Source organism: Xyrauchen texanus, chromosome 2 (genome assembly GCF_025860055.1).
Source record: "Xyrauchen texanus isolate HMW12.3.18 chromosome 2, RBS_HiC_50CHRs, whole genome shotgun sequence".
Classification (NCBI taxonomy): Eukaryota; Metazoa; Chordata; class Actinopteri; order Cypriniformes; family Catostomidae; genus Xyrauchen; species Xyrauchen texanus.
This window is the reverse complement of record NC_068277.1, coordinates 10,978,515-11,001,961: the sequence shown is the minus strand read 5'-3', so window position 1 is coordinate 11,001,961 and position 23,447 is coordinate 10,978,515. Positions and strand designations below refer to the sequence as shown.

Sequence of the window (23,447 nt, the reverse complement as noted above, 5' to 3'; positions counted from 1 at the left end):
GACATCATCCCCTGTATAAGGAAATACCAGAAAACAAACACCAATGTTAAATTCTACTAGTGTACCAATAATTAACATGATCTATCTATGTAGACTGTTTTTTAATTAAGTAAAAACACTGAAATTGCAAACAGCATAGCTAGCTTGCTATAACACACTGCAACTCACCAGACAGTTGGAGTTGTTGAGTGATCTTCTGCAAAATAGTTTCTGACGACCCTGTCATGGTAGACAGGCATGACGCACTATACAGGGCTTGCTGCTTCTGTCAAAATTCGTTCCTCTGTTGATTTTGTTGCCTCCTGATTGGTCCACTTCAGGTATTTCGTCAAAGTGGCTTGCGGCCCAACATGTTTTTTGTCAGTTTTACTCTGACTAAAATGGCATAAAATTTTTGTCAATGAATATATATATATATATATATATATATATAATATATATATATCTCACACAAGCAAGATTCGGCCTCGTAGGCAATCACAGCAGTGCTGATGTAGGGCCATATAGCACAATTGCGAGTGTGATATTGCTTATATACAACAGTTGAATGAACAAGTAAATGAAAAAAAAAGTGGAAAACCGAGTATGGTCATAAAATCACATTTGTGCATGGCACTACTTTATTACGCTACGGATCAGAATCTGCCATTGCTGGTTCAAAACAAATGATGTGTCCAAGCCTCTGATAGAAATTCATAAATGTCAGTTCAGAAATAATATCACTGCTTGTGTTGTTTCTAACAAGTTATTGGATAAACAAGGATGGATGGATGGATGGATGGGTATATGTGTGTGTGTGTGTGTGTGTGTGTGTGTGTGTATGTGTGTGTGTGTGAGAGAGAGAGAGAGAGAGAGAGAGAGAGAGAGAGAGAGAGATGGAGCATGTGCGATCACCTGTTGCCACTCCCAAGCAGAGATGATATCAGCTTTCTGAAGGTCAGCTTTCTCAGTGGAAAAATAGCGTCCAAGTGGGGGATTCCTCTCTATTTCGCAGTAGCCGGTGTGCAAGTGTCATTCACTATAGAAACCGCAATGTCCTCCGCCATTTTAAATGGTGTGTATCCAATGTGGAAACTCCGGTAAGTGCCTTGAGTTCTGTAATCAATCAGTCTGTTGTGTCTCAGCTGTGGTGAGCCTTAATGCTGAAGTTGTTCGTTTAAATCCGTTTAAAGCTATTTCCTAGCTTAAGTAATGTAGTAGTCATACAAGTGATCACAGAGAGCTGTTCTTTGTTAACAGTGAATAACAGATTCAGTTCACGTCACCAACTGGCTCATATTACACACAAAAATTATCTTTTGCCACCACCTGCTGGCTAACGTATGTAATGCAAAAATAAATTATGTAAAAAGAGACACATAGCCTAAAGTAACTCTTAACACATATGCACTGCTCTTCCACTTTAGTTTAGGACGACGAACACAAGCGGTACACACAGTGAAGCGTCCGATTCCTGATGGTGTCAGACCATCAGTGCTCATGGAACATCTCTTGTTCAATCAGATTTGAGGACCAGAACTAACTGTTATTTATATATATATATATATATATATATATATATATATATATATATATATATATATATATATATATATATATATATATATATATATATATAAATTATATTAATCCATTATTGGTTTTGTGTTGATGAAGGGGAACTTGAGCCTTACTGGTGGTTCTGTGAGGGTACTTACTTTAAAAATGTATGTAAATTACGTTTCATGTAATAATGGCTAGCAGTGTTATTTTGGAAAGACTCAACTATGTTGGAAAAGGCAGTGGCCTGGCCTTGATTGTGCAGACATCAGCTGTTTTATGCTGCTGAAATTTTGCTTTGATTTGTCCAGACACCCAACACACTCTACCTTGTTGGAGGCGAGATACATAGGACATAATGTAATTCTGTAAAAAAAGGCTATTTGTTCTAGGTGATTAAAAAAAAAAAGAAATCCCTTTGCTCTTCCTTTTGTTCCTTTCATTTTTTTTTTTCCTTTTTTATGCTCCACAGACAAAGTTGCAATTAGCATGCTAATGCTGAGATCTAAACCTCAAAAGCTAAGAGTCAGTAGGAAGCTTTTCTGTGTGTCTGGAGATAACAAAAGACCTTTTACAACAATTACTAGATGAAACACATGTCATTTATTCCAAAAGGCCTGATTTCTAAGATATATGGATATTTGGCGCTTTTAAATCCCTTCATCTCATTACACTATTCAAGTCATGTATGTCTACGGCTTGTTGTGGTTAATTTAGTTGCAGACACTTTCTTTTGTAAGGTGTCTGTTGGATCTTTCAGGGTTTTTTGATGCAATTGGGTGTGTTTTAGAGGCTGGAGTGCTTCGTTTAGGAGCCCTACCTGATTTGTCTTTTCAAAGATCAAAGGAGCTCCTAATACAGAGGTGCTGGGTACCAGATATACAGAGGTGGGTGGTCTGAACGTTGGGTTAGAGATAATGAAGAGTGCATAATAGCCCTTTTATTGGAACTTCAGAGCTTGATTTTCATGAGCTGTGAGAGTCTGGGAATTGCAGAACCCAGTACCCCTAGTTTTCACAACAAACAAAGAAATTCATGCTGCGATGCAAGTGAGAAAGAAAATAGACTTCAAATTTGATTCTCTTGTCAAACAGGAAAGAAATAGTTTGAAAGGTGGCTCCTAGTATGGGGCAGCATGAGGGTTCATAGTACCTGAGTGCTCACAGGCCTGGTCTTCACTAAGCTCACCTGCTATCTTTGTTACTCAGCAGGGTTAAACATCAAGCTGCTGGCAATACACACTGGGCTTTCCACTGCAGTGCCCTACAACTGACCTTCAGTGCTCACAGACTAGAGGAACACCAGTTGAAGCCCTGCAGCATATGCCATAATACACAACGGAGCATTTTCTCTGGCTTTAACTCATTCAATCCAGAGATTTTCTCTCTCCATTGGAAAATAAAATCACAAATTAGCCATCAGAGGAGGGCACCAATGGAAAAATTTATTAGTCTATGAGCATTTTAAAATGCAGACCAATATGCTGATAATAACTGCCCAAAATCAGTTTATTCAATACAAATTTGTCAACATATTATTATAATAATTATCAGTCTATTAAATTCCTTTAGAGGAGATTATTCTCTGCTTTTTATGTCAAAATGTCAAAAGTCATGCGCACACTTGTGCACACTGGATAAGCCTGCAAGAATGCAATAAGGGTGTTTAAATGTAACACTGGTTAAAGGGCCAAAATATTAAGCCATTTATGACTTTACCCCAATTCAGGAAAGCTGTTAAAGACTGAAAACGTTATATTGTCTATGGGTGGTTACGACCCTGCAAATTAGATCTCTTTTATATCTTGACGTCATTTATGTGAATCACTTAGATTAAATGGAGAGCAAATGGAGAATTTTGCATAAGTCTTCTACATGTTATATGTTATATTGGGTAAAATAATTTAGTAATCTAACATGTGCCTCCTCTAGAGTTCCAAAAGATATCTTTCTCATCAAATTATTCAAAATACAAAATACAGTATGTGGGCCATGCAATCCAAGTTCATTTGTATAGCTCTATACTCTCACTGTACGCCAGCAGTTATCTCATTTGTTTCTATTTTTATTTCTTCTGACAAACTCTAGAAAAACATGTTAGACAAAGTTTATATTTTACTTGATTCCATACAGTCTCCTTATCTATGAAAGAGTGATCTCTGAGCAATAATATTTTCCTGTGGGACCATAGAAAGTCCTGGGCATTATTTGATCAATATATTATTAGATGAATGATTATCAGTGCTCAAGTGCAAAGCCCTTTAGATGATAGGCTGGAATTTTTTTTTTAAGAAATAGTTTTGCGTGCCCTTGCAATAAATTTAGCATTTCCTCGCAATAAGTTTACCATGATTTTACTATAGTCGCCATATTTTAACCTTGATATCCATAGTAAAACCATAGTAATGATACAAGAAAAGGAAAACTATGGTATTAAAATCATATTTAAAATAAATAAATAATGGTTTTACTTAAAATACCATTAACCACAATAATTATCATAGTTTATCTATAGTAAAACAATTTTTTGGCAAAAACCATGGTTTTACTATAGTAATATTGTAGCAACTATGAAAAGTTACTTTTTAGTGTTTGGTTTGTTTTGTTTTTGGCAGAAACCATGCTTTTAACACAGTATAATGTATCTATACAGTAAACTGTGTTAAAAGCATGGTTTCTGCCAAAAAACAAAACAAACCAAACACTAAAAATTAACTTTTCATAGTTGCTACAATATTACTATAGTAAAACCATGGTTTTTGCCAAAAAATTAAAACTAAGACAGAACATGGTTACCCTATAGTCATGTTACTACAATATTACTAAGTGATTTCCACAAAAAATATGGTTGCTACAGTCTACAATATTACTATAGTAAAACCATAGCTAAACTATGGCTTGTTTTCCTGTATTATCACTATGGTTTCACTACGAATATCTTAATTAAAATATGATTACTGTTGTAAGTTTCTTGCAAGGGAATGTAAAACTATTGCAAGGGAACACAAACCAATGCGAGGGCATGCAAAACATTTTCGAGAAAAAAAATCTTGCCTTGTCCTCTAAAGGGCTCCATACTTAAATGATTAGTTGGAAAATAGATTAATCAGAGAAGAAAAGATGTACAGCAAGTGGGGCTACGCAACAGCGCCACCATGATTAAAGCATTGTTAAAGTTCACAAGCTGAAACAGACAAGAGCAAGAAATAGAATAGAGCACACAGACAAGACACCATAAACAAAGTCTTTACCCTGCTTGAAAATTTCATTTAAAGAGTCAACAAAAAAGTTTTCTCTGTAAATCAATCCATTGCAATGATGATATTTCATTATTTGGGGTAGGAGTATAATGTTTAGGCTACAGTTAAATGCTCCAACATGTACATTATTAATTTTGGAGACTTAAAAACAATTAAATCTTGATTATATCAGTTGACAGTTAACAGCAGCATTTGTTTATGGCACTGAAATGAGCTCACCTGCATTGCAACATCAGATGCTCAATGAAAGACAGTGTCTTGAGAAATTAATTTCCTAAGCCTTCCATATCAAAATCTGATTTAACGATGACAATTTCAGATGCTCATTAAAACATCTTTATATGTGTCATCTATGATTTTCTTCCCTCAAATGCTCACTCTTGCCATTTATGCCATATATGATGTAAGACTGGCATCTTTTATGCCTGCCAGAGTGCATAGACTCATTTCAATCTGTGTTCTAATAGGATGAATTTGACCTGTTGAATTCCTCATTTTTCATTATTATTTTTCACAGTTCAAGTAGTTCACCTCGAAATTGTTGCTGCTTCCCCAACCCTTTTGTATCTTCTCAGTCATGCAGTGTGATTGACCTCTCTCTGTCTCTTAGATTGCAGAGGCCAATTTAGCTATAGAAAATAGATTCATACAATCCCTGGGGTTCACTTTGCAAGTACCACCTCAACACTCTCCTCCTACCCAGCTATTCTGTACAACTGATATGTTACTTTTATCCCAGAAGTGTGTCACATCTCTCACACTACACATGAGCACTTCATCTGAGGTGCTTTAAGAAGGTGCTGATGTCCTTCTTGTTGAGAATGCAGAATGTTATTTAAAACAGAAGTTTTAGAAAATACTAAAATAGTCTTATACAGGTACTAGTGTTTAAAGGAATTGCTCCTCTCATTATTCACTTTCCCTGATGCCATCCCAGATGTGTATGACTGTCTTTCTTCAAATTAAGATTTTTAGAAGAAGATGGAGCTCTGTCTGGTCCTTATAATAGAATTACACTGGTGCCAGCACTCTGACAGTCCAAAAGTCATATTTAGGCAGCCATAAAGTAATCCTCACGACTTCAGTCAATCAATGAATTCCTTTTGAAGCAAATCGATATATTTGTGTAAAAAATAAATTGATAATTCAAACATTATTCACTTTTAAGAAATGCTTCCCGCCAGCAGCTGTCGTGAAGCAAGACGTAAGCGTGTTGGCAAGTTCACATGAGAATTCGGGAGCGGCGCTTATAGACCTTTTTCACACTCCGGGTTTTGTAACGTGGAAGTAAACGTTTGCATGGTAAACATTGACGGTGGTGAATGGGAGTGAATTAGAGATCACATCATATATTATTTTCACTTAACCATTTGCTCCAAGGCCAAAAGAAAAAATCCACAACTACGTTTAAATGACTTTCTAGAAGAGTGAAAAATAGTGGATTAAGTGGATTAAGACAGTAAAATTGGAGAAGATGCCAAATGTACTGTCTCTCTCTCAGCAGCTGTACTAGAAACCCCCTCGCAGATGGTAAATGGTCTGCACTTATATAGCGCCTTTATAACCTTAACAGTATTCAAAGCGCTTTACACTGTGACACATTCACCCATTCATACACACATTCATACACCAATGGCGGCAGAGCTGCCATGCAAGGCGCTAGCCTGCCATTGGGAGAAACTTGGGGTTCAGTGTCTTGCCCAAGGACACTTCAGCATGTGGAGTCGAGTGGGCCAGGATTCGAACCAATCCTGCGATTAATGGCCGACCTGCTCTACCAACTGAGCCACAACTGCCCAGATTTGGTAATTAATTTTTTAAAGCTAATTCCAGGGTAATATAACACAAAGCATAATGTTTTAAATTTTCACTCAATATTTAAAAAATGGATAATATACATTTTTTTCAAGATTTACGCTGATAATTAAGGCGAAAATGCATCATCACAGTCTGCGAAAAAGGTCTATTAGGCTCGTTTGAGATGCCAAATGCCTCGTCTTGAAAGTAGACAAGAATAGATGGCTGCAGTCAGGGGAAGAGGGAAATAAGAGCTGTCAAGTCGGACAATTCTCACTTCTCGTACACAGACACCTTCGAGATCAAAGGCAGATATCACAGGATTCACGTTCATGCGCTGTTGCTGATATAGTGGATATAATTTAGATTCTGTTGCTTTAAAATGAAAATAAATATGATGGAAAAGACACTCAATGCACCTGTTGTTTAATTTCACCAATAAGACTTTGCTTTCCATTAATTCTTAGCCCTGGGTGGAACCGCAGCTTTAAAGTTAAAAACTTTTTAACTATCAACTTGTCTCATACATAAATCTATCTATTCTCTTCAGAAGACATTCATTGATAGTCTGGAGATGCACGGATTACTTTATTGCTGCTTAAATATGACGTTTGGACTGTCAGTGTGCTGGCACCCATGTACTTCTATTATAAGGACCTGACAGAGCTCTATCTTCTAAAATTCTTCATTTGAGGAAATACAGTCATACACATCCAGGATGGCATCAGGGTAAGAGAGAATTTTCATTTTTGGGTGAACTATTCCTATAAGTGCCTGTAAAGATTGAATTAGGCTGACATGATATTGAAAGCAATGCCGTTAAAGGTTTCTGCATAGTTGTCAAATAACATGGACATTAAATATAGATTTTAAACATGAACATTTTAGCTTTAAATATATAAGGGAAAGTGTATATTTCTAGATGCTTTGACTGGTCACCAATCACCTTTAAATCACATTTTAGCATTTTTGCAGTTTACTTAGTTAGCCCTGTCATGTGAGGGGCCTATTTTAAGAAGTACAAATGTTACATGTAGTCTCAAAATGATGGAAGACATAAAAATGATGCAATAATAATAATAATAATAAATTTTATTTGTATTGAACCTTTTATACATAAAGTGCAGTTCAAAGTGCTTAAAAGTCAAGGAACGTGACTGCTTTATAATAAATAAAAGTGTAAAAAAATTGGAAGTTACACATTAATAAAAAATATATTAGATTATGTTATATGATATATTAAATTAAAAAAAGAAAATAATAATAATAAAAAGTTAACCATTATTTTACACATAAGAAAAATTAAAACGTAACCATTCACATAAACATACAAACAGTATATATCGTATAGCTCGTCACACTCCAGAAAATTCCTCTTAAACGTTTGACATGTCAATTACACTTATGGTGTATTTGTATATATATTGTATTTATTCATTTATTTACAGAATATATTTATTAATTCATATTTGTTTATAAAATAGAAATGAGTGGCTATAAAATGCCCACATTTATTGTATTGCACTTTATTATGTTTTTTTTTAAAATTATTATTATAAATAACATTTAGGCTTTTTTTTTTTTTTTTTTGTCTCCCCTTTTCTCCCCAATTTGGAATGCCCAAATCCCAATGTGCTCTAAATCCTCGTGGTGGCATAGCGACTCGCCTCAATCCAGGTGGTGGAGGACGAATCTCCGTTGCCTCCGCGTCTGAAATCGCCAATCCATGCATTTTATTACGTGGCTTGTTGAGTGCCTTACTGAATTTGACCTGTCATGATGCCATTCTCCGTTCATTTGTCTTGTCTGATTTTCAGATGAGTGTGTCCAACTCTCACACTCATCATGTACATGCTTGTTAGGCTGAACATGTTCCATCCTCGAACAGTCACTACAGTGAAACCAAAACTTCTGCCAGTCTTTGTCTTGACATTCTTAATATTTAATACTATCACAAATAAGCTCACATTGAGCTGACAGTGTTTTGTGGTTGGCTGACATGACTGCGATCATGTGTTGTAGGTGGAGGCGCGAGAGGCTCTGATCCTGGAGCTGCAGGATGTCATCACTGAACTACACATGGAGATGTCTCTGAAAGATCAGCATGATCTCCAACAGCTTCAAAATCTGCTTCAGCTAGAGGCCAAAGTCATGGAGCTTCAAAATCAGGTATCACACATTTTGTAGACCTACTGTAGCTGGACCAGATTCATTCATAGTGGCGCTCACATCTGTTATCTCAATTACTATATGCAAAATCTCTCACATTAAAGCACATTATTTCACATTATTAATGGAATCAGAGTCCATTTGACTTCAGAGTTTGGTCCAATTGGTTGGTTTGAAGGTTTCCAGGTGGAGTTCCAGGTGGTGGAGTTCCAGGACTGAAAAATAATATTATATGTAACATTGCTAACATTGTTCTACATTACAGAGAAATACTAAACCATAATAATGGGCCTTTAAAATATAAATTAAGCGCTGAAGCGCACACATAAAGCTTGCCGCAGCACACCGGCAAAAGTAATGATTATGAATGTGTTGGAAAAAACAGAAAGAAGACTGTCTGAACATTTGAATAATTTATTAATAAACTATTATGTGTCGGCTGCAAGGATGAAGTTGACAACGCTGACTCGTCATCTCCGCCGTATAGTGGATGTGCCTATAGAAAGAAATGTACGTTAAGTTAAACATGTCATGCAGTAAGCGCGGTAGTAATTTAGCTTCCACACTCTGCACGAACGCTTGGATATGCACCTAATAATAGTGCACATTTATCTAGGTTAACGTTAGAGCGAGTGGCCATGTAAAGTGGCTAACGTTAGGCTACTTATGGCAGGGCGGAGGACAGGGCCAGGTTGTGAGTCCGCACACCCGGCCCCTAATCAGGCTAATCAAGCCTCAGAGAGGGATAAAGGTCATCTGGAAGCTGCAGTCCGACAGAGAGAGAGATTTACGGACAGCTGTCCAACACCTTTGTGTGTTTGTCTTTTTCTTTCAGTTTCATATTTAAATATTTTTTATATTGTCAAGCTGATTCCGAAATCCGGGAAGGAGGAGTAATGCGCCGTAGTAGAGTCCTCACCACTTTTAAAAAATGCTTCCACGGCCATGCAGCCACGGCCATCCGCCGGAGGATGGAGGAGCCCGGCCGCCTGGAAGTGGAGGAACGGCCACTGCCCGTGAGGGGAGGAGGGGCTCCCAACCAACCGCTGGAGCAGTTACCACTGCCAGGGGTGGGTGAGACCCCAACCGTCCACCACAGAAGGGGCGGGGCGTTCCATCCGCCATGGGCCGGAGGTCTGCCTCCGATCCGTCCGGGGAGGCACGGCTGTCGTCCATTAGAGTGTGGAGGAGTGGCCGATGACCAAGCTGCGGCATATCGGAGAATTGGCGAAAATTACGAATTGGTGCCACACTTTTTTTGGGTTTCCCTCCCCTTGTCCCCTCCCTCATCCATATAGACGGGGATGACCAGCCGGCAGACGGTGCGGAGGTAGACGGTGCGGAAGGCAAACCCCTCCCCAGGGAGAGAGGGTGGGGGGGGTGTACGTCATGCCGGGGGCTCCCCGTCCTGAGAGAACAAGGGAGGAATGTGACAAGATGCAGGGCGGGGTCGGGTCGTGATTCCGCACACCCAGCCCCTAATCCCAGCTATCTGACACCTTTGTGTGTTTTTCTTTTTGTTTAAGTTCCTTATTAGAATATTATTTATATTGTCAACCGGTTCTCGCTGCCTCCTTTCCATTAATCCCTTTACACTACTACTTATATGTTTCAAATTATAAGACATGTTTGAGGTCGATGAGTGATTTCTGCCCGACATAATTACCACATGGAACAGCTGTATTAACTATCTGGACTGCGTGACTTCGTCGCTTCCTGTAGAGTTTTTCGACCAACCCACTAATTAAAATTTGGTCGACCAAGCCTCTTCTCATCGACTAACGTTTGGTCTACTATTAGGGGGCAGCCGTAAAACATACTGTGGACTACTTGCCAAATTCTCATTCAGTCACATTTTTTTTCAGAAACTTATAATAATAAACTTGTTTTTTTCCACTAGATGGCAGGAAATACTAGAAAAAAAATTTTTTCCTCTCACTTCGTCCATAGACATTCAGTCTAATTTTCAGTTCATGCACCACCCCCATTGTTTCATCAAATATCTTGGTCTCTGAGTGGACTAAAAATGTATCATTAATTGTCAATAAAATGTCTGCTGGACAGCATATATGATTATAAGAGATAACATAGTATTTTTCATACAAGCCAGCTCACAGAAACCAGCGCACAATGTCTATTTTTGGTGCATTCTCCCCTGAGGTGAACAGCTGGCACTCATTTTCTCAACCGTGGTACAAGCATTGATAACACAAATTTACTGTGGAACCAAAATAAAATATCAGAAATGAGATCTGCAACAGCAGGGGTTGGAATCAAGCTCTGGTTCGGACAATGCAATCCAACCATGTGAGAAAACAGCCTTCTACAAGAAAACACAGATGTATTTGAATATCCATTCATGTGCCCTCATTCTAGCATGTTGCTTTAGACCACTCCAATTTTCTTATCTTTGTGAATGAGTTCTTCATGCAGTCCTCTCCACCTCTATGTGAGTGAGCAGCTAATCTAGTGTGTTGAACGTTCCATTGAGTTGTTTAGGGGGGTTCAGTTTAAGTGTAAGAACAGAATCACTGCACAGATGATGCTGTATACAAAACCTCTCAATCAACCCAATGTTCCCCTTCAGCCCCAATGGCCTGTCAGGATTTGATTGAAGAGGAAGATCACGAAGATTTTTTTTTTAACTATATCAGGCCCTTAATATCACTGTTGCTTTTTTATGCTATTTTTTTAAGTTGACTGTTCCTACTGTCATAAAAATCCTGGAAAAATCCAGGGAATTTATAAAGTTGTGATTTCCAGGCCTGGAAAAGTAATGGGAATTTCAAAAGCAAATATAATTTTTTCTGGTTTTCCTCTGCACTAATATATCAGCTAAATATTGTTTTTGTGTGGAATAAAACTTGCCCTCAAGCCTGTAAATAAATCTGTAGTAATCGAGTAATCACAAATGACTGGAAAAGTGGAATTTCAGTGGTCAAAAAGGGTTGGACCCTGTATATTCCAAGTCATCTGAAGATAAACGATAGATTTCTTTCGAGGAAGAGACTGAACTTTTTTCAAGATTTTTCTATCTTATGGACATCACTCACATTTGCCTTTATTATTGTTTGTTTCATTTTCTTTTAAATACTCCCTATTTTACATTTATCCTTCAGTGGGACATGATAAATAATCTGTGTTTCTCCTTTGTTCAGTTACAGGTCTCAGAGGAGACTATAGCTCAGCTGAGACTGGAGCTGACAGAGAGCAGCAGTGCCCTGCAGAATGCTGTAAGTGCCCTCAAAAGCAGATTTATGTTATTTCATTGCAGGAATGTGTGTTTAAACCTCACTCAGTCTTATGCCAATGTTTTGTTGCTCAAACAAACAAAGCAATGTTGAAAAAACTGCAGAGCCACAGAGTTACACTTTTTGGAAAAATCTGCCTAGGAATGGCTTACAGTAAAATAGTGAAATTGGGTAATTTGACAATTTTGTGCTTAGATTGTAATATTTTTATCTCTAGTTTTTGCTAAACAAATTATATTTACAATCAACATTTCTCTTTCTTTATCTACCATCTTGGAAATCCAACCTTTATCCACTTATCCAACCTTCATGGAGAAGGTAATCCAAAAATGCATTTTGATGAGCTCTATAAATGAATTCAGCCTGATGGCAGGGAAATCAGGTGAAATGTTGACTTTATATAAAATTAATTCAATAGTAAAAAATATGAAATCTGAAATAGTTGATGTATTTTCAAAACTATGTCATCTTTGCTCAATAGGCTGGGATAGGAGAAAGTATTTTTACCAAATTTACACACCACAGCTTTAATAGTGCTAGCATTATTGTAATGCACAGACTACAGAGACGTATTGCGTTAATGAAATGGCAGGAACAGCAATATGATGAAAGACAAAAATGTCCAGTAAATATTTAAATGCATTAAAATATAATTATCTTAATAAACTGTTATTATAACCATATAATATACAGTAGTTCATAAGCATAATAGTTTACTGTATGTAGCCAAGCAGTGTAGCAAGAATTAATTGACATGTGGCACAGTTGTAATTATATTGGCTATGTTACAATGGCTTCAAATATAGTTCAACCAATGAACCAGAACTCAGTTTCATGTATAAGTATACCATTGTACTAGAGTTCTTAACATAACAATTTATATTGTACATTACAAGGGCATCAGTATTCATCTACAGTGTTTGACGATCATCAATTCCTCTGTAGTATTTTTACTGCATAGGGCACCACTTTCAGAGTGTTCTCATGCCATCTGATTGTGCAATCATCTATAATACTAGACAATGTTGGACTGGTCCATATGGGAGCTTTAGCTCAGATAACTATTTATTACGCTATGGAGACACGAGCAGTTCATCTGTCTTGGTTTTAGCTGCACAGATATGAAACCCCACATCCCCACTGACTGATTGAAGGACCTGCGAGAGTCTGTGTGGAAATGTTATGATGGCACATGTGCTTGCATGCTCTGATGAGACTAATTCAGGGGCTGAAAAGAGTCTAAAAGGAGACACTGTCCCTCATCCGGAGGCAAATGCACATCTGGCTCCAAGCCCAGAGAGTCAGTTAACTCTAATGAATTGTAATATTGTGCAATTTTAATCAGGCACTAATTTGGTATAATTATCATATAATCTCTGGATAGGATTAGATGGCAATTAAATCCATGATGCAGAAATGAGGAAGAGGTCAAGTGGGGAGTGTAGGCAGGCATAGATGAACTTCCCTTTGTTTGTGGCTAACATGAAAATAGTTTTAAGAAAATAAAGAGGTTTTTGTCAGTCATTTATTGGATGTGGGATAGTCAGATTCAGCTAATTAAGATGTAATTATCCACAGACTTTCTGAAATGAGCGGTAGACTGTGTTATTAGGTGACATCTGGAGAAGAGATGTGGGATTTTCTCCTAGGGTTTGGACCCTCAAGTCACATCAAATATCACAGGCCTTAAATAATGATTGATTGTGCTGCTTAAAAGCCTGATAGTGGGTCTGTTCACAAACCTAGTGAGCTGCCTACATAGGCAGCCACTGTATAAGGCAGTGTGCTGATATAAATGGAATAGAGTATGCTAATAGGAACCTCATAAGTGACTGATTTGGAATGCTCTGCTGAAAAACAAAAGCCTAATCTGCATGTCTGGTCTTAGCTAGTCACTCATCCTGGTCTGGCTGGTCAGATGGCTAGTTTTAGGAGTGTTTTGGGCACTTGTTAGTGGGTCACCAGTTTTGCCAGGCAGAGAGACCATCTTAAACCAGCTGAGACCAGCCAACCATCTTAGGTTAGTTTTAGAACAGCAGGGTTGGCAGGAAGTTTGTGCAGCACACAAATGGCGCCACGCACTGGTGACTCGACTCAAAATTGATACAAATACAGTTTGCCATTAGCATGTTGCTAAGCTAACTATCGAACCTGAAAACAACATTGTAGGAAATTTGGTTGATGTAGATGTACACGGTTCAGATTAAAGTGCTCGCGTACCTCCAGCATTATATGTAGGAACAGTATGTGTGAGCTAGGAATTAAATTAAACTGTCCTTATTCTACATTATTATATAAGGAAAATTACAATGGAATTAGTCACATTCAACAACTGCTATAAATTCAATAAATGACAAATTACTTGATTATTTGTCTGAATAAAATTCCCACTACGTCTCGTTGTATCCGCTCACAATTTCTATTGAAAGTCATTAGCTTTAATAAGGGAATTATGATTAATTCTCTTATTGGAGTAATATTATTCTCATGGCTAATTGAAAATAATATTACACATATTTAGGTATAGCTTTGAAGGTAAATCTTTTAAAAACAGGGATGAGTTTATTTATCAAAATATACCACAGTCAAATTATCCATGAATACTGACAAACTTTATTGCTATTCTAAACATAAAACTAATCTAACACAGCACATACAACATGAAACAGGTTGGGGAGTAGTGACAGAATGTGAAGCAAATGATCAATACTGAGAAAATAAACTTTATGGAGTCTGTTGACAATGCCTTAATAACCATTTATCCTTCTTTGAGTCTAAATCGATTTGCAATCAGATTACCCAAAGTATATAACTAATACACCCGCACGTTGCGTTGCATTATTTGTGTTGGTTCTTTGGCTCTTTGTCGAAAGTTCATTCCATCGATGTTTTGGACTCTGTTATGATCGTAGATAGCTATTGTCTGGATGAAGCGAGGCCTTCTGCAAGGAGGACTCACGACTCCCGTTGGGTGTGTGAACCGTAGAGCAGAGAGTGAGAGGCTTCCTCGAGACTTTTGGTGTCCCGGGTTTTCCTTGGACTCTACAAGTTGGACTCTCACAGGAGCGGCTGTGGTTCAGGTGGTAGAGCGGTTTGGCCACTAATCGCAGGTTTGGTGATTCGATTCCGGCCCACACGACTCCACATGCTGAAGTGTCCTTGGGCAAGACACTGAACCTCAAGTTGCTCCTAATGGCAGGCTAGCGCCTTGCATGGCAGCTCTGCCTTCATTGGTGTGTGTGTGTGTGTGTGTGTGTGTGTGTGTGTGTGTGTGTGTGTGTGTGTGTGTGTGTGTGCGTGCGAATGAGTTCGCAGTGTAAAGCCCTTTGAAAACTGTTAAGGTTAAATAAGTGCTATATAAGTGCAGACCATTTACATGGCATGGAGGATCTGGAAGAAGCAAGAGAGCCGAAGAGAGAAGTTCAGCAGAAGACGAAGATCAAGAGAAGGAGCAGAAGAGGGAGTTCTTCTTGGGTAGGCAAGTTTTGAATTGAAATTTGCTGCAACCCAAAGGTGTCCTGAGCCAATCAGAAGTGACTTTCCGGAGTCACATGGCCAACTGGGCTGTCCTTTTCAAAAGTTGATTTATGATCCTTTGTGGAGGATTCATACAAACTCCCGCTCAAAAATAGTACATATTTAATCTCGAACATTTATATCTTGAAAATGGTACAAGAGACATTACATTTGTTGTCATCAACATTCTCTAAGTAAACAAGCAAGCATTTACATACTAAATATGACATTCTTTAATGAATATTATACGTGTAAGTAGCAAAACATGAATATCCCTGGTTACAAATCATACTGGTTATTTCATTAGTTTTACAACATGGATAATACATTACACGTTATGAGAAACCTGATTGTCGCGGTATAATATCCAGTTGAATCTTGAAGTTACCATACAAGATTAAAGATTATAATCATTGATTTGTTAGTTAGAAATTATTACAAATCACTACACATATATTATAAAGGTACTTCAGCTATAATCATTAATTTGTCAGTTATACAATTGATCACAGGTCATAGTCATTTTCAGAATTATCTACAGTGGGTACGGAAAGTATTCAGACCCCCTTAAATTTTTTACTCTTTGTTATATTGCAGCCATCTGCTAAAATCATTTAAGTTCATTTTTTTTCCTCATTATTGTACACACAGCACCCCATATTGACAGAAAAACACAGAATTGTTGACATTTTTTCTCATTTATTAAAAAAGAAAAACTGAAATATCACATGGTCCTAAGTATTCAGACCCTTTGCTGTGACACTCATATATTTAACTCGGGTGCAGTCCATTTCTTCTGATCATCCTTGAGATGGTTCTACACCTTCAATTGAGTCCAGCTGTGTTTGATTATACTGATTGGACTTGATTAGGAAAGCCACACACCTGTCTATATAAGACCTTACAGCTCACAGTGCATGTCAGAGCAAATGAGAATCATGAGGTCAAAGGAACTGCCTGAAGAGCTCAGAGACAGAATTGTGGCACAGATCTGGCCAAGGTTACAAAAAAATTTCTGCTGACCTTAAGGTTCATAAGAGCACAGTGGCCTCCATAATCCTTAAATGGAAGACGTTTGGGACAACCAGAACCCTTCCTAGAGCTGGCCATCCGGCCAAACTGAGCTATCGGGGGAGAAGAGCCTTGGTGAGAGAGGTAAAGAAGAACCCAAAGATCACTGTGGCTGAGCTCCAGAGATGCAGTCGGGAGATGGGAGAAAGTTGTAGTAAGTCAACCATCACTGCAGCCATCCACCAGTCGGGGCTTTATGGCAGAGTGGCCCGACGGAAGCCTCTCCTCAGTGCAAGACACATGAAAGAACACCTGAAGGACTCCAAGATGGTGATAAATAAGATTCTCTGGTCTGATGAGACCAAGATAGAACTTTTTGGCCTTAATTCTAAGCGGTATGTGTGGAGAAAACCAGGCACTGCTCATCACCTGTCCAATACAGTCTCAACAGTGAAGCATGGTGGTGGCAGCATCATGCTGTTGGGGTGTTTTTCAGCTGCAGGGACAGGACGACTGCAATCGAGGGAAAGATGAATGCGGCCAAGTACAGGGATATCCTGGATGAAAACCTTCTCCAGAGTGCTCTGGACCTCAGACTGGGCCGAAGGTTCACCTTCCAACAAGACAATGACCCTAAGCACACCGCTAAAATAAAGAAGGAGTGGCTTCACAACAACTCCGTGACTGTTCTTGAATGGCCCAGCCAGAGCCCTGACTTAAACCCAATTGAGCATCTCTGGAGAGACCTGAAAATGGCTGTCCACCAACGTTTACCATCCAACCTGACAGAACTGGAGAGGATCTGCAAGGAGGAATGGCAGAGGATACCCAAATCCAGATGTGAAAAACTTGTTGCATCTTTCCCAAAAAGACTCATGGCTGTATTAGATCAAAAGGGTGCTTCTACTAAATACTGAACAAAGGGTCTGAATACTTAGGACCATGTGATATTTCAGTTTTTCTTTTTTAATAAATGTGAAAAAATGTCAACAATTCTGTGTTTTTCTGTCAATATGGGGTGCTGTGTGTACAATAATGAGGAAAAAAATGAACTTAAATGATTTTAGCAAATGGCTGCAATATAACAAAGAGTGAAAAATTTAAGGGGGTCTGAATACTTTCCGTACCCACTGTAGCTAGGCTATGTGTGGTGTATATTTTATAGGGTTAAATCACAAGTACTGGGACTGGGATGAGGATCTCATGAGTATCTCACAAGGAAACCTTTCAAAGAAAACCTGCTTTAGCTCTGTGTGGAAGTTCAGAAGGTCATGCTGAGAGTTTAAGTTTGTGGAACAAAGAAGGATCTTCTTTATTGGTCAGCTCTGTCATTACAAACCCTAGTTTGAAATTAAACAGGCATGAGAGAGACAGTCTCCTTCAAGTTAGGTGCCAAAGATTTGTTTTTATGACTCTCTAATGGCTCGGTGGGGAATCTCTCTGATCTGTGGAATGTGATGTTGTGTTCATTTGATGGCTTTGTTCATGGATAATCCTACAACGTGATGCACTAATAGATAGTTATTTTTTTTAGCAGTGTTGGCAGGAGTTTGTGCAACACACAAATGGTGCCCCTCACTGGTGACTCTATTCAAAATTGATACCAATAGCGTTTTCCAATAGCATGTTGCTAAGCTAACTATAAACCAGTCAGACACAAATCAGGGCACCTTTCTGAAATAAACGTGATGCACTTATACATAAAAATACACAGTACACAAAATATTGGGTAAAATAGTAAATTTTAGGTTTCGATTGAACTATTATTTATTGATAGTTTTTGCAATTATTTTATTGGATTATTTTTTACAATCAACATTTCTCTTGCTTCGTCTGCCATAATCTAAGGCGTCATGACATGTATCCTTTGTGGAGAAAGTAATCCAAGAAAGCATTGTGACAAACTCTATGAACAAATTGAGTTAGTTATCTGAAAATGTACTGCTCATTCAAAAATGAGGCCATGATAGATAGGGGCCAATGGGGGAATTTGGCCAGGAGACCGGTGTAGTCAATCCCGGAATCATTATACATGAGTCATGTAACATGACTAAGATGTTGTATTTTCATTATCTGGTGTCTACCATTAAACCTTTAACTGAATTCAGTAAATTTTTTAAGTATCCCATAAACCACAACCTGCGATGCTATAATTTTAGACTGCAATTGTGTTTTCAAATTAGCCCAATTTGGCATGAAACTCTGGCAACACTGCTTACACTCTGTTGCTGCTCTGGGGAAGAGAGAGCGAGAGTACAAGTGTATAGTGTGCATTTGCGCTGTTCAGAAAAACTGTTCAGAAAAAAACTATAGATTATCACTTGATTTTTTTCTTTCTGACTTATTTTGTGGTCATTATGAGAGAAGTATTCTTAAAGAATAAGTATCTGTATTCTGAATACAGTTGCTTAAAAGCATAGCGGGGGCTGAATACTTGTACTTATTTTTTGTATTCTGAATAATTAATTTTCTTTTTGCACAGTATCGTTTTTTTTTTTTTTTTTTCCCTTATCGATTTAGGGTTAAAACTTTCTTGCCAATTTTTTTAAGAATTACCCTTCTACAATGGCTTATTTATTGATTGTGTATGCTGTATATATTTATGCTTCAAAGCTTTATTGTGTTGTTAACATGTTAACGTCAAACTATCTGAAGCAACTATAAGTCTTTTCTCTTGTGTGCTTCGTTTTGAGGAGCACTATTTGTGTTGAGTTGTTTCCAAAATAAGTCACTTATGAGGTTCTATGATGGTTCAGAGGCATCCTTAGGGGTCGTTCAGACTGAACACGTCCTTCCTTTAAAAAAAGGTAGACACTTTCCCACAAAAAGAGCAGAAAACAGGTGTCTTGAGATGCATTTTTAAGAGTTAAAGACATGCCAGAATGGTCAAAATGTCTGTTTAGTGACTGTTTACTTGAGAAAACCTTTGAAAAAATAGGATGGATGTACACAACGTGTTCAGTGTAAACGGCCCCTTTAAAAGGTATCTGCCTATGTAGGCAGTAAGCAGCAAAGCAGCTTGCTAGGTTTCGAAACAGAGCCAAAAGTACAGGTTGCAGTTTTATTGCTATGGCACTGATGGGCATGGTAAGTGGAACAGGAGTTTAGCTGTGTCAAATGCTCACAACAGACCACTTTTTAGGTATCTTCTAGCTGCCACAAGGGCTGTCAGGATCCTTGCCCTTGTCTTCTATCTCCCTACTTTGCATTTCTCCTCTCTCCTCTCCATCATGCTTGTCTTCAGTGTAGTGGAAACGCATTGGAAAGGAGAGCCAAAGTCACACAACATTAGTTTGGTAGTAGCAGCAGCAACAGAAAGCCATTACTCTTCCCTGACAGTATCAAAGTGAACAGTGGGGCTGGGGTGCGAACGACCCCCCCCCCCCTCCTTCCCCGCCTCCTCAGCTACACGCCGCTCACAGGAAATTGCCTCATACTTCTGTGCGCAGGAGGTGACACACTGGTGACAACTACGCATGTGTCACTTTCAGGGCCTGGGTGGGAGCGGCCTCCGAATTCTGAGACTAGTGCTGCCCTGGGAGTTGCAAGAGGGCAGCGCCCAGGAGGGCGGCATCCAGGCAGACCATAGGCTGATGCAGCAGTCTTACAAGTCCACCAGGGTTTAAAGCATGCTTAACAGAGTTTTCATTATTTTCTCACGATGAAAGTGAATTGTGACTCCAGGTTTTCAAGCTCCAAAAAGACAAAAAAAGTAGTTGGTGTGACTTTTGCACTATATTAGATGATGAACTGACAAAAAGTTGTAATTACTTCTTTAATCAAATCATTGAGTAACTCCTGTTTAAAGTGCCTACTTCCAATATGACGACTATACCGCTGGTTGAACATCACTGACATCAGACCTTATTGGTCCTTTTGTGTCTTTTGACCAAACAACATGATGCCAAACCTGCAACTTTGTCACCATATTTGATTTGGGACTGGAAACGGAGTTTGTCAATGATTTGATTTGATACAGAATAATGACTTAAATTTCGTTCTTTTCGTCACACAAATTGATTGTGTGGCTTCAGAAGACTTGGAATATAGTGCATGAGTTGTATCGATTACTTTTACTGTGGTTTTATGGTGTTATTTGTCATATTTTGGAGCTTGACAGCCCATAGTCACTCATTTTAAATATTTCCTTTAGTGTGCCACAGAAGAAAGAAAGTCATACAGGTTGCAGTGACAGGGTAAATAATGACAGAATTTATAATGTTGCCCGAACTATTACTTTTAATGCTAGCTGGCTTGTTCGCTGGAGGTCAGTACCGAGACACGAAGTCAAGATTGGAGTAAAGTGCTCCTTGACTTGTTGTACGACACTCGTGAAATCCACTCGTTTAGCAAACCAGCCAAAGGTCAAGCCGAAGAGGGAGATACACACTTGCAGAGTATGTACTCACACACATGCACTGAGTTACACACATGCCAGTGAAGAGCTGTTGTGCATTTGACCCTGCCTTTTATAGTGAAGGCACAAATGAAGTCCCTAGATAATGGGGTAGTGGACCCATAAACACTTTCAAAATGCTGTCTAAAATATTCACGTCTGCTTTCAAGGCTAAGGAAATATGACCCACAAATGCTTAAACGTGTCTTTGTCTAAGCCTTTGCAGCATATGCTTGTGTACTCAGTGGTCTTTGTTAAAAGCAGAGCAGTTTTTTTGCTGTATGAATAAGATGGGGCGGGGGATGTCTGTCATCTGTTTGTGGGCAAAAATCTGTTCACGGTGCCGCTGCACCCACGGGGCCCCCACACATCCCTCTATTCACCCACTCGATATTAAGCTTCAGTCTTCTAGGGGAGCAAGATGTTTATTGCCATTCTACAGCAAGCCTTTGTTACAATTGTCTGCGTTCTCTGTCCTCTTCTCCTTGCAACCTCCCTCCTTTAATTTGGTGCAGGGTTGGGGGGATTGCGGCGGGGGCCGGCGCTGTGGTCGCGGCTGTGTGATTAGAGGCAGAGTGCTTCTCAGCAGGACTCTCTGTTTTATATTCATCAAAAGCGCTGGCTTTGATTTGCTCCTCCTTGACGTGTGGCTGTGGGCTGTCGCAAAGCTGCTGAGGAAATCATGCACCTACAACCCCCTCCTCCATGCAGTTCCCTTTCTTAGCAGACCCCACCGCTCCCCCTCCAAAGACGGTCACTCCTCTGCCCAGCCCTTAGGCTGCCATGCCGTCTTATTAATTTCTCTATTATTATTAATATTGCTACAAGGTCACTGTGAAAGATTTGTTGAGCTAAAACTTAAAATACTCTCCCATGAATCGCAAGTTGCCAAGTGTTGGCTTGAATTGAGATCTTTGCCATTCACTCTTTGCTCATAAGGGTGAAGGTGATGTTTTCTTAAGGCATCCATCCATATTTAAATGTGAAGTGGATAATTTCTAACCTTGCCTTATAGAATGAACATTTTTGTAAACTGAGTTTTACGTGCCACGTTCTACGTTTTACCACAGCTTCTTGGTGAAATTAACACTAGAGGCACCTCAACAACTGTGTGTTTTATTCACTTTCACACAAATCACGACTACAATGGCTGATTATGACCCTGTAGCCACTTATGTTGTTAATATTATGTGATAATGTCAAAACAATTTTACTCTAACGCATCATTTGAAAAACTATCAATTTCAACGCTTCTATACCAGATACACCTTTAATATTAAATATACATTTAATATAATATAAGGTATACACTGATGAGCTAAAATATTAAGACCACTCACAGATGACCACTAACAAGGCCACATGTCAAGGTCTGGGTAGATTAGATGTAATGAATTATCAGTTCTCGTAGTCAATGTGTTGAATGCAGGACAAATGGGCAGGAGTAAAGACCTGATTTACATTGACAAAGGCCAAATTGTTATGACCAGACAGCTGGTTCAGAGCATCTCCGAAACGGCAAGGCTTGTGGTGTGTTCCCGGTCAGCAGTGGTGAGTACTTACCTATGGTGGAGCAGATGAAGGCCTTGCCTGATGAGTCCCATTTTCTTACATCACATCTTTGCAGACCAGGTACACCCCTTCATTGCGATGGTATTCCCTAATGGCAGTGGCCTCTTTCAGCAGGATAATGCGCCCTGCCACACTGCCGCATTGTTCGGGAATTGTTTGAGGTAGATGATGAGTTCAACGTGTTGCCCTGGCCTCCAAATTTCCCATATCTCAATCCGATTGAGCATCTGTGAGATGTGCTGGAACAAAAAGTCAGATCCACGGGAGCTCCAACTCGCAATTTACAGGACTTGAAGGATCTACTGCAAATTTCTTGGTGCCAGATAACACAGGACACCTTCAGGGGTCTTTATTTGCTCTGCCTCGTCGGGTCGGTGCTATTTTGGTGGCACACAAGAACCAACAGCATATTAGGCAGGTGGTCATATTGTTTTGGCTTATCAGTATATATTTAAATATATATATATATATATATATATATATATATATATATATATATATATATATATTTATTTATTTATTTTTTCCTTACAACGTGTTTATTAAAGATTATAGGGCAGTGTCGGTTCTAGCTTAAAAGGGCAGCATTGTCAGGAAATGCCATGAGCCTAATTCAAACTCTGTTCATATATATGAGCACCACAGACTCACATGTTAGATAGGACTGTGCCAATACAATCATATATTGATATACTCTGTTTCTCATTACAGTACTATTTTAATTATTTGTATTAATACTTTAGATCCTTGTATTGATGTTTTTCAATATTTATGTGTGCATTCATTCAATTTCTTTCAGTTCAATTAAAGCAGGTTGCCTAAATAAGCAAATACTTGGAAACCAGAATTTCCTGTGTGGCCAGAACTGCTTTTGCTCTATTCTAGGCAAAAGAGAAGCAAAACATGCACGATATTGAAATTAATACTGCAGATTCAA

At 38.7% G+C, this 23,447-nt stretch overlaps 1 protein-coding gene across 1 annotated transcript in view; it reads left to right on the top strand.

Annotated features, from left to right (window-relative positions):
- The window catches only part of LOC127652647 (zinc finger homeobox protein 3-like), a 215,549-nt gene extending 195,381 nt beyond the window's left edge, over window positions 1-20,168 (top strand). The window contains exons 8-10 of the mRNA XM_052138914.1: window positions 8,618-8,764; window positions 11,923-11,997; window positions 20,034-20,168. Of these exons, the coding sequence (XP_051994874.1) occupies window positions 8,618-8,764; window positions 11,923-11,997; window positions 20,034-20,168 (357 nt within the window). The remainder of the gene's footprint in view (window positions 1-8,617; window positions 8,765-11,922; window positions 11,998-20,033) is intronic.
- Window positions 20,169-23,447: the final 3,279 nt, after the last annotated feature.